The sequence below is a fragment of the Nicotiana tomentosiformis genome, chromosome 7, assembly GCF_000390325.3.
Source record: "Nicotiana tomentosiformis chromosome 7, ASM39032v3, whole genome shotgun sequence".
NCBI classification, from domain to species: domain Eukaryota; kingdom Viridiplantae; phylum Streptophyta; class Magnoliopsida; order Solanales; family Solanaceae; genus Nicotiana; species Nicotiana tomentosiformis.
The window spans coordinates 115,148,589-115,159,434 of record NC_090818.1 but is presented as its reverse complement, the minus strand read 5'-3'; the positions used below and the strand labels follow the sequence as shown (position 1 = coordinate 115,159,434).

General features: G+C 37.0%; 1 protein-coding gene across 5 annotated transcripts in view; it reads right to left on the bottom strand.

Annotated features, from left to right (window-relative positions):
* Nucleotides 1-510: 510 nt before the first annotated feature.
* LOC104084645 (uncharacterized) overlaps nt 511-10,846 on the bottom strand; it is a 39,454-nt gene continuing 29,118 nt past the window's right edge. For 4 of the 5 annotated variants that reach the window (XM_009588559.4, XM_033653023.2, XM_033653024.2 and 1 more), the window contains 11 exons: nt 9,603-9,638; nt 9,458-9,513; nt 8,678-8,825; nt 4,548-4,992; nt 4,341-4,432; nt 3,649-4,198; nt 3,322-3,457; nt 3,148-3,189; nt 2,247-2,412; nt 2,069-2,152; nt 880-1,458 (listed from right to left, as the gene is read on the bottom strand). In XM_009588559.4, the coding sequence (XP_009586854.1) occupies nt 1,360-1,458; nt 2,069-2,152; nt 2,247-2,412; nt 3,148-3,189; nt 3,322-3,457; nt 3,649-4,198; nt 4,341-4,432; nt 4,548-4,992; nt 8,678-8,825; nt 9,458-9,513; nt 9,603-9,638 (1,854 nt within the window). In that variant the 3' untranslated portion in view covers nt 880-1,359. Of the gene's footprint in view, nt 850-879; nt 1,459-2,068; nt 2,153-2,246; nt 2,413-3,147; nt 3,190-3,321; nt 3,458-3,648; nt 4,199-4,340; nt 4,433-4,547; nt 4,993-8,677; nt 8,826-9,457; nt 9,514-9,602; nt 9,639-10,846 lie in introns of those variants that run through there. The other variant, XM_033653022.2, reaches the window with a different exon arrangement.

The following is a 10,846-nucleotide window of genomic DNA, read 5'->3' as shown; positions in this document are numbered from 1 at the left end:
AGCACAACTCTTTAGCCCTCTTCAAATTGTCAAACGATTCAATGTAGTAACACCATTATTTGCCTAGGCCAAAATAGTTAGGCGTCGTCTTCTTGTTATGTGATGAATTGAAATAGCATCTTCTCATCACAATACACAGTGGATTAAGGTAGATTTGCATGTTCAACGTTCAAACGATAAGGCTAGCTGGACGCAGTAGCTGAACTATGATTTTTACTAAGGGATGTCAAAATATAAAATAGTAAATATACACGAAATTGAAGTTTAACACATCGAATATATATGCATAATTTTTATTTTTTTTTATGTATTTACACAATGTAATATTTCGGTAAAAGGGTATCGGTTGACACCCCTTGGATCTGTCTACTAGAAATAGCCTCTTTATCTCCACAAGGTAAGGATAAGATCTGCATATATATTACCCTCTCTAGGCCCCACACTGCGGGATATACAGAGTATGTTGTTGTTTATAAATTCCCCTAGTATAAATTCCCCTTTAGACCAATATCAGTAATCAGTTAGGTCCAATTCACAAACAATCTTCAAAAAGTAATTATCATTCATACAACACATTGATAAAGTGCAGGAATTCACAGTTGAGGAACAGAGTGTCCTCTTATACGTTCATTGTTTATAACAACTGAGAATCGTTCATCGGCAATCTAAGCTACATTTTGATCCTGTCGACTAGAGTTTTGCCAACTGCACCGTTAAGTAAAGCATACTTATTCTATTTTCTTTTTTGGAACATATGGAGATGTCAAAGTTAGAAGTTTGAACTCAGCAGCAGAAGATTGGATATAATGAACAAGCAATTCGAAAATGGTGATGACCTTTACTGTGAATCTGTGATCAGCAATACTTAAAATCAGAACATGGAAACCTCAATGATAATGTTATTTAGTGAGATGGAGTACCAATGAACACCCAAACAATAAAAACATAGGATCAATTCAATCTTTTTTTAGGAGCTATTTTGTGCAGAACTCAGACCAACTAGCTTATTGCCACTGACTGAAAGAATGCTAACCTCAACAGGAGCTTTAAATAATCCATCAAAATTTACCCACTTAAGGTCAAAGCCTTAAATGGTAGCTATGAAACTCTATCCAAAAATCAAAATCCAAGAATGAATCAGGACAAAACGAAACTTTACTATCTTCACTTTTCTTCTCTTTCAAAGAATGAACTCTATTCTACTGTGACTGTATGGGGAGTTACCCTACCTAGGACGATGTATTGATGTTAATGAAATAGAACCATTCAAGTTGTAGATTTGTAAGATTGTCCTAAGAAGTTTCTGAAAAGATTGTCAATCACCTCCACCACGCTTAATTCTTGATGTAGTTTATTTGGTCATGCAAAATAGTATAGTGATGCGAAGCATATGAAGAAGTCAGTAAGAAGAAGACCCACGGCATCAAAAACAAACTTTGGAGCAAATAACCCCCATACCTGCAAGAAGATGTATGCGGTCAGTTGCAATAGCATAGTCCAACTAATGTCCCGGGAAGAAAAAAAGAGAAAACAAAGTACACTCATACACGTGTCCTCCAATTCTGAATTGAAAAAGAATAGCATGTTGTGACTTGATACAACTATTAGGTCAGTAAAATTAATAATACTCAGGCCATTTTGTTAGCATTTTATAGTTTTTACAATGAAGAGAAGAAAAAGGGTACAAAGAAGTGCAAAAGCCATAGTGAAGTAATGGTTTGTGGTATATGGTAGTTGGTTAAAGTTCAATCTTTTTTAAAGAAGACGCTATTCTCATATGGAAACAAAAGGAAAGGGACAGCAAATTTAATATGGAAAGAATATTTCCCAGCGTTAAATGGCACTTTCTACGTTTCAGGAATACATAGGTGAAAAAGTAAACTTTAAGATAAGTACATAATATAGGTCTTTTCATTTTCGATAAGCATGTCATAGCTAGTATTATGACACTAATTTGAGAAAGAGGATATATTTTGGGACCTAGGAGAAAGTAGACCTCCAGTTCAGGATAGGAGCACAAGAAGATTGTATTATGACACTAATGCAAATGCACAAGGATTAGAGGTACCATCAAGTGCCGCCTTTGAATCGTAACACATATAATTGTAAGTGTCATAGTTGTAGCCATAATAAGTCCGTATGTCAGATAGACCTGAAATGTAATATACGACCTTAGTAACCATCAAACTCTTCAGCAGCAATTCCAAACATCACCCATGATCAAGATCCAGCGTAGATTAGTTTACCTGGCATAACTGAAAGAAAAACAGCTGTTTCCTTTTCTCAGCCTGGACTTCTGGACGTCGGAAAGCAACAAGAAGTGGAAGTCCCATTACTGGGAGAATGTGGGAGAAACCAAATGTATCTATGGTAAGCAGGACGGCTTGACGAAAAAGGTTGAATTCGTCAAACCTGGGGAAAAAAAAAAAAGCATGACACATTTTTATTAGATTTACCATAATCCTGGTTGCTTATGATAGATGAGGACTAAAACTCAACCTTGTTCAATATTTCTCAACAAGAACAACAACAACAAACCCAGTGTAATCCCACAAGTGGAGTCTGGGGAGGGTAGTGGGTACGCAACCTTACCCTTACCTTGTGAAGTTAGAGAGGTTGTTTCCAATAGACCCTCGGCTCAGGAGAAGCAACAATTTTTCTCAAAAGAAGGTAAATATATTATAGATGCAGCACTAAGGAAATGCTGGAATATGTACAAGTGAACAAAAACCAAGAGAATTCCCCTTCTAATCTTGGCGGATACCTTCTTCAAATGTTAAACAACTCCTCGATAGAGGGGAAACTTTTTCAAAATTTTGAATAAGATACTTTTGAATTGTACGGGCAATGAAACAACAATTGCAGATCTTGATCCAGATGTCAAGAGTAAACTGCAGCAGTATCTTTAGCAATACAAAAGAGAAGATTTTAAAGAACGACAAAACTAGTGCTGGTACAACATAATGCGCAAAAAATGACTTTTTTATCAGTAACTAAAACTGTCCAATATTTGTTATAACCAAAAATGTCCAATTCAGGAATATTGGCATTACTTTGGACAGACCAAGATGAACACGGGAATCCAACATGGAATTTAATAAACACAGATTCACAACCCTTAAAAAGGAAGAAAACATTTCCTCTTACCCAACAAATGCGGCAGCATAGCGGAGGCCATCAAAGGCACACCTGCAGAAAGATTAAACTCAAATCATTAATGACAAAGAGGAAAGTTTTACAACTGAATGTGATCTACACTTGAAACGCATAGGCTGTAGGAAGAAGTGTTTTTTCCTGATCTGACCATGATAAGGATCTTACCAGTGTCCAGTGCAGAAAAAAAGACACACAGCTAAAAGGCTCCATTTTGTCACCGGAGAAGAATATGAAATCGAACTTCCCGTACAGTCATTCTTTGCTCTTGGTTCCGATGACATCAACCTAATTATGCACCACCCTGTGAAATGAAACTCTGCTAGATTAACAAAGGCGTCAAAAACTAGGACGCAAGACTAAAACCACCAAAAGCAAATTAAGGAGAACGAGAACATGAATTAAGAATTTGGAACAAAAAGCCAGTAAGACACATGAAAAACATCTATAGAGGAGCATAATTTCTGAGACCTTAGGAAGAACATGAGTAAGCACCTTGAATTACTGCTGCTAGAGCAATTAGAGGGCCTTGTTTCCCAGATAAAATGATTAATGTTGAACTCCATGCTGATAACATGGCAGTTGCTTTAACAATTGTATCTTCCTCCCAACCTGAAGTCTTCTCTTTACCACAAAGTTGAGATATTGCTAATAACAATAATTGCAGAAGACCAAAAACATAGATGATCCGAGGAATCCAATATGCTTTTATGTCCACAATCATTGTGCTCCGGCTGAATAAGTCACCATCAAAAGCCCAAGCCAGAGCTATAAGAGAAGAAGCGAATATGTTTCCAACAACAACATACTTGAATATTCCCTGACAGGAACTGTAACTGATGCTCTTGTAAAGTATATAAGCTAAAATGGTAAGAGCTAAAAAAGACAAGATATCAGCAACATAAATCCATAAGTTGGTGGCCTCGTCAATTCCTATAGTCCATGAAGGAAATGACTTCAAAAATAAAGAATTGACAGCCTGCTTTGACTGTCCAAGTTCAATACCAAATCTGAGAAGAGGAACCACCAGAACAAAAAGAAGACCCTGCAGAAAAACAGCAAAAAACAAACAAAGGGCTGCAAATGAGGTATCTTGGCATTGTTGCAAGAAGGGGAATATGCAAGAGAAGAGACAATGAATAACCAGCATGCATGTCTAAAACAAATTTGCAACATGGAATACCTACTTCAAGAAGCATCTTCTTTTTTACTATTGCATGACGTAATTGAAGCATTCCAGCCGTGGCCAATAAAAAACTTGCCACTTTACCTTCCTCCACTGTAATAGAAGCACAAAATAAAGGCAAACTATTAAATGGAACAAAGGAAAGGGAGTATCATTAGCTGAAAGAAATCTGCATAATGCAGCATTCAACTCAAGGATAAGAGCTTACAGATGAAACTATTTGAAAGAAAACTGAATGCGCGAATCAGCACAGCAGCATAAGCAAAAATAGCCTCAACAGAAATTACAAAATTGCCACCGTGAGGAAGATAGAAGCTGCATAGTTTGTCCAATTTCTTGATGGTGAAAATGTGAACAAAAAGAGAGAGCACCAAGATGCAGAAACCAGTGCCCATCATCTTTAGATTGAACTCTGTCCATTTGGAACGAGCAAGCGCAGCAACACTTGATAAGAAATTAGAAAAAGCTTCAACTTGCTTCTTCAATTGAGGTAACGATGTAAAACAATGTTCACTTTTACACTTCAATAGAGCTTCCTTGGTATGTAACCAAATATCATGGGCCTGAGCATAGAGGTTCGATACGTGTAACAGATCTTTGTCCGAAAATCCAATCACTGATGAAGCTGAATATACATCAATGTATCTTTTCACCTAAAACAATAAATTCACAAACAAGAGTAAAAACGCAGATGTAGAAACTAGAGAAACCTATATCACACACAGCATTAAAGCTTTGAAACTTATAAAGGAATATTGAACAACCCCACATCATAATGCATAGTTATGCCTTCAAGCAAATTGCAGGATTAACTCTCTTATTACATCTTCAGAAGTGGAGGCAAACTTTGAAAAGCAGCTTGACCTCATCATAGTTACTGTTTCTCTCTTTCATTGCCTTGCTCAATGAATCTGCGTGCTTGTCCAATCCAGCACGGATCCCACAGCCGTACCCGTGTCCATGGAACCATGAGCACCCTCTGACCCTTGAGTATGAACCATTAATTTTGCACCAATAGACCCTAGACTATTCAATTTGACTGAAGAAATAGGCCTTTACCTATGGCACATGGCTAATAAGATCGATCAAAAAACTCCTAATTCATTAATAAACCAAGACAGTAAGCTGTTAAAATTTCGGTCGGACCCGTTAAAGCCAATAAAGTTAAGGAAGACTTAAAAAATAAAGCAGCAACTCCTTGTACACTAAGACAACATTGAGAACTTCACTTCAGCGTGCATTTAAGCAGAATGAAATTTTTATCTTTTATCAGGGTAAAACATCTTTCATTTGGCTTGAAAGTAATTCATGCATTGGGGAAACTTACAGATGACAAAAGGAGCCTCCAGACTAGAACACCAAATATTCCAATTCCCAGGGCATCCCACCAGCCCACCCAAACTTTTAATAAACATACTATCAAACTAAAGTCTGTCTAAAAGGTTTTTCAAACTAATTGACTGATGTTGTTGGCTGACATTATAACGGACCAGACCTAAAGGTAGCCCAAATTGCGGAATGATTTCCAGTTGTGATCAAGTTAACGTAGAGGAGGAAACTCCCTCAACTATGGGTTCTTATGCTTACTCCTAAATGTTATAGTAATGACAGTGACGTATTAAATCTTTGTGAGTGAACAGGACCTAATTGATAGAGATGAGCAAGGAAAGCTGTAACAAAGCCTGGAAATAAAAGCATTAAGGAAAGCTTAAAAGTATTGAATTGAAATTAAATTAAATTGTAATAAACTGATGATTGGATAATGTCCATCTCTATACAATAAGTCCTCTTTAACTGATACTACTTGTTGGTTGTTCCTGTTATACGTCAACTAACTATATCACTATCCTGTTAAACCGACGTCAGTTGTCCCATATTCGAGCGATGGTAGTTACTTGAGTGGTCGTAAAATCCGTGTATAATGTGGTCAGCAACGGTAACTTCTTCAATTACTCTTGGAAGTGGATTATGTGTGGATCTAATATCCCTCAAAATCCGGCTGAGCTACCTGGATCTAATCTTTCTGATGAAAACCTTTCATCTGTCGTATGTTCAGACAATTATGTAAGATGAAGCCAAAACTATTCTAGCCAGGTTCCCCAAATTTTGGTGTTAAAACTTTGACCCCCTACAATCTTTAATGGATTGATGTACATGCTGAAGAGCTTTACTCTTGACATCAAAATTGGGCCGTCTTATGCCCCATGTCACCTCTTTGTTGGTTGGATTTACATTGGCTACCTCGAGGCTTTGTTTCTTCATCATTACCCCATTTTAGCTTTTAAATTTGAACTTGATATTCTCCTCTTAGTCTTATGTGATACGCTCGAGGAAACCCTATTTCATTCGTGAAGACCCTTTCTTCCCTCCAACTCATATGAGGCATGATGGCTTCCTCTTTGAGACCTCTATTCCATTATCATCCACGGAAAACCCTTTCATTTCTGGACCCATAGTGAAAATCCCTTCCTGTGGGACCAAAGAGTTTTGCAAGTTATTACTATCTGAGAGTACTTCACTTTCCACTGACATTATATCAGTTGAATGAGTGGAAACAATAAGAGATTTATGATGCATCCAGCTCTCAGGTCAAGGCACTCCTTTGGACAAAGGGTTGACTTTTGGTTACTCAGTTTTGAATTTCCTTTTGATGACCTTTTGAATCTTCTGTAGGTGACATGACCTCATCTTCTGCTTGCAACTCCTTTAGTTATACTTATCAACGGGTGGACTTTTCCCAAGGTCTAGCTTGAAGTTGAGATGCACATAACAAAAAAAGTCTTTCTTGCTATCAAAATCTTTAAAAAATAAATGGAAATGAATTGCGTCTTATAGGACTTGAACCTATAGAAAGGTCTAGAAGACCCATGTTCTATCGATTAGAAAATGGACGCTTTTCATTATTTATTTATTTTTTATTTTAACGTTCCTACTTATTTGAAGAAAGAAAAAACAAACAGAAAGAACCGGATGTGAAATTGAAATTGTATATTCAATGATGTACTAATACTAATAAGCTAAATTTGATTTAATTAATAGATTTAAATTTCAGCAACCTTAAACGGGTTCATCTTTCGTACGGAAAGATAGGCTGAATCTGTGTGCACCAAAGGATGTAGTCATTTAAGTGGCCTTAGGTTCAAATACCGATGGAGAAAAAAATACTAGGTTATTTCTTTCCATTTGTCTAAGCCTTGGTAGAAAAAGTTACCTGGTACCTGTGGTGATGGGAGGTAGCAAACCGGTGAATTTAATTGAGGTGCGTAAGCTGGCACGAACACCAAAAAAAGGCATCCCGATGCCCGAAACATTCCACATTCACGTAGGGTCCGGGTAAGGGTCGCACTCTAAGAGGTGTGATGTAGCGAATCTACCCTAAGAGCTCTTGAAAAATCAGAGTAAACGAAGCATATTTGGTTATGGTTAACTCCACATTGAAACATTATCCCTTATTTTCCTTCCCTTCTTCATTTCTAGTACAATAACCATATCTGCCATGTATTAGGTCGAAACTGTCTTTATATCTAACCATATCCCACTCAGATCTCCATCAACAAAAAGTAAAAAGAATCTCAGCAGCAAGGATGAGCAAACATAGTGTTACATTTACCCACAAAAAAAAAATCACAACTCTGATAAGGAAGTCTTGTAAGCAAGGTCGCAGGATGGTGGTTTGATTAAAGTCATGATGCTCATGCTCAATTGACCAACCTTAAACTTGCATAAAACTTGCCCTTAGTCTGGTGGAAGTTCTTACAAGAAGGGGAAAAACCAAATCTCGACCCATTCATTAATTAGACTGTTGAGAATATGGGAAACAGATCGTATCACAGGCCGATTGACTTGGATTTGATTGACTGAGGAACCCAAGTCAAATAGCGCCCCTTCCCTTTGTTCTTGTTTCTTGAATGCCCTATTTTTCATTAATCACTCAAGCTCATCAAGGGAGCTTGAAACCTTGGACCTCGTTGATAAAGAGAGAGTTCCAGATCTTTGTAATTCTTTGAAAAAACTGCTTGCCCTCTTTTTCATTAATACGGTCCTTAAAATAGGAGTAGCTTATTATAAAAGGATAGGAAGCTATAATATAGGTCTTCTGTTATGACTAAATAACATAAACCAAATCTATTAAAGGAAACCTACAAGAATTAAAATACTGACCACGCCTAAGGAAACCTACAGCAATTAAAATACTGGAAACCTAGAATTAGTGATCACGCCTAGTATAGACACGCCCTACAAAGGCATCTGTAACATAGACCACCTTAATCTCGATTGAACTTCAGGAATAGTGGTTGATAGCAAGCAATTGCACAAAGAGAAGAAAGTAAAACTCACCTGCCATGTATTGATGCAGAGGGCATTGACGTAGTTCTGCATCCACCTTTCCAATCTTGAGAGATTTAGGCCACTTTTGGAGGTAAAGATGTCCAAGTTCCAAGTACCAGCAGCTAATGCATATAGTTCCGGATTAACACGCCCAATGCTGAAAACAAGTCAAATGGTAAGCATCACTCAGACAACCTGGTCTTAAACAATTTGACAGTCTAACAGTCCACTGCACTATGAATACTTGAAATGAATTTGTAGCAGTAAATGACTACTAGATCCAAAACAGCAGATGATCTTGACCTTAGAGGGTGAAAAGGAGAATGGTGTGATGCAATTGAGGTACCGTTCAAGATTCCTAAAGATGAAAAAACTCACTATTCTGAAGCTGTTTTCCAGAAGTAGGACAAATTTTCAGAGAGGAAAATTAAGACAATAGGTGAAACTGGATGAGATTGTCCTCACCTTTTCTTTTTAAAACTCCTACCGGTATCTCACCATGAGGTGACCATATAAAGCAAGAAGACAAGAACAAACTTATCAACTAGCACGTAGAAATTCACTAGGTGTGAAAGTTCCCAAGAAATCTTTTTAATCAAATATGGTATGCCAGAAAACATAAGAAAACAACAGACTACAAGTAGATGAATCATTCGTTGCGACAAATTCTAAGAATATAACCCGTCAAACCAAGTGCAGCTAAGAATAGTTGCACGTTGAATATATACATAAATATAACTCTCCATGTTATTATCTCACATAAATATTGAGTGAGTTCTTACACTGCACCTTCCAAAAGGATAAGGAATGCCAAGCAGAGCAGATACTGTTGCGGCAAAGTCAAGCTGTAAGCAAAGAAAGCTCAGTGCAATTTGTAAAGATAAGCATAGCTCATGACTGGCGAGTTCAAGCATCCGAGCACAAGTTATCTGACCTGCTCAATGGAGCTAGTGCATATCATCCTTTTCTCCTGAAACAAAGATTATAAGCAATCAATACCATAAGTAGATGCATGATAATACAAGTGGAATAGGTTTGAAAAGGTTGAGCTCAGAAAATGTTGCATTAAGTTCATTTCAAGAAGATAAAAAATGAAATTGTGACCAATCACACTGACATGAATCCTCAAAAACTTTTAAAAAGCATTATCTTACAAGCAAAGGACATTCAATTCTTGTCTTCAACTGAAATATAGACATGTTATCAATGATGTATCATAATCCACATCAAGTATTGGAGCTCCCGATATCACAGACCAAATGATCAAAAGTAAGAAATACTAACCCATCCTACTCCTGCATGCTTACACCAATCTCCAAAATCTATCAGAAGTGTGTGCTTGCTTTGGAAAGAAAAGTGCACTTCATGATCCTTTTGATGCCATGTCCATGCAGGAATTATATGCATCGTATACATATTTAAGTTCTCTAAAATACCCTTATTATATGCCACTACCTTTTCATTAATAATGGGTACAGTTTTGACTTAACACAAAAGAGCCCCCCACCCCCCACCCAGCAATTTCCCGTCCTCATCGTCAAGCTCCAAACATATTGTTTCAGCAACCCCTTCTTCTTCATTCTTTAGATCTTTGTTCTTAACATATCCTATAATTTATTAATGTTTGGCCTTTTCGATTGAAACCAAGGTCAAGTAAGAATTGTTGGGTGAGAGCAAATTGAAAAAATTCAAGAAAAAGATGCAACCCAATTGAAAAAGAAAATGAGAAGAAAACACAAAGATGCCTGTGATTAAGAAATTGAGAGAACACAACCAACTCCATCATTTTTGCGACATGTTCTTGCTCGATGCACTAAAACCACTCTCCCCTTAGTCGGTTAAGTATATTTCTATGTAGGACTCATTGTTTCTATGCCCAATTCATTTGTTTCAATGACTCAAAACTAGGCAAACTCCAAATAGAGTACTCCCTATCATCACTTTATTTCACGAGGTTGATAGAATGAGAACAGGTTGTTCTTCTAAAATGGAGTGGGAATTGCTGATTGCATCAAAGAACTATGTGCGGCGAGTGTGAATTGCAAGAAGAAAATGAGATATTTTGGTGAAACTTGAAAGACAAAAATATCCATACATTTAATGTGTTGGCATGAAATAATAAACCTATTTTGGAGAACTCAATTACGTATACCCATTTAATATGTAGTAGGTTAGCAT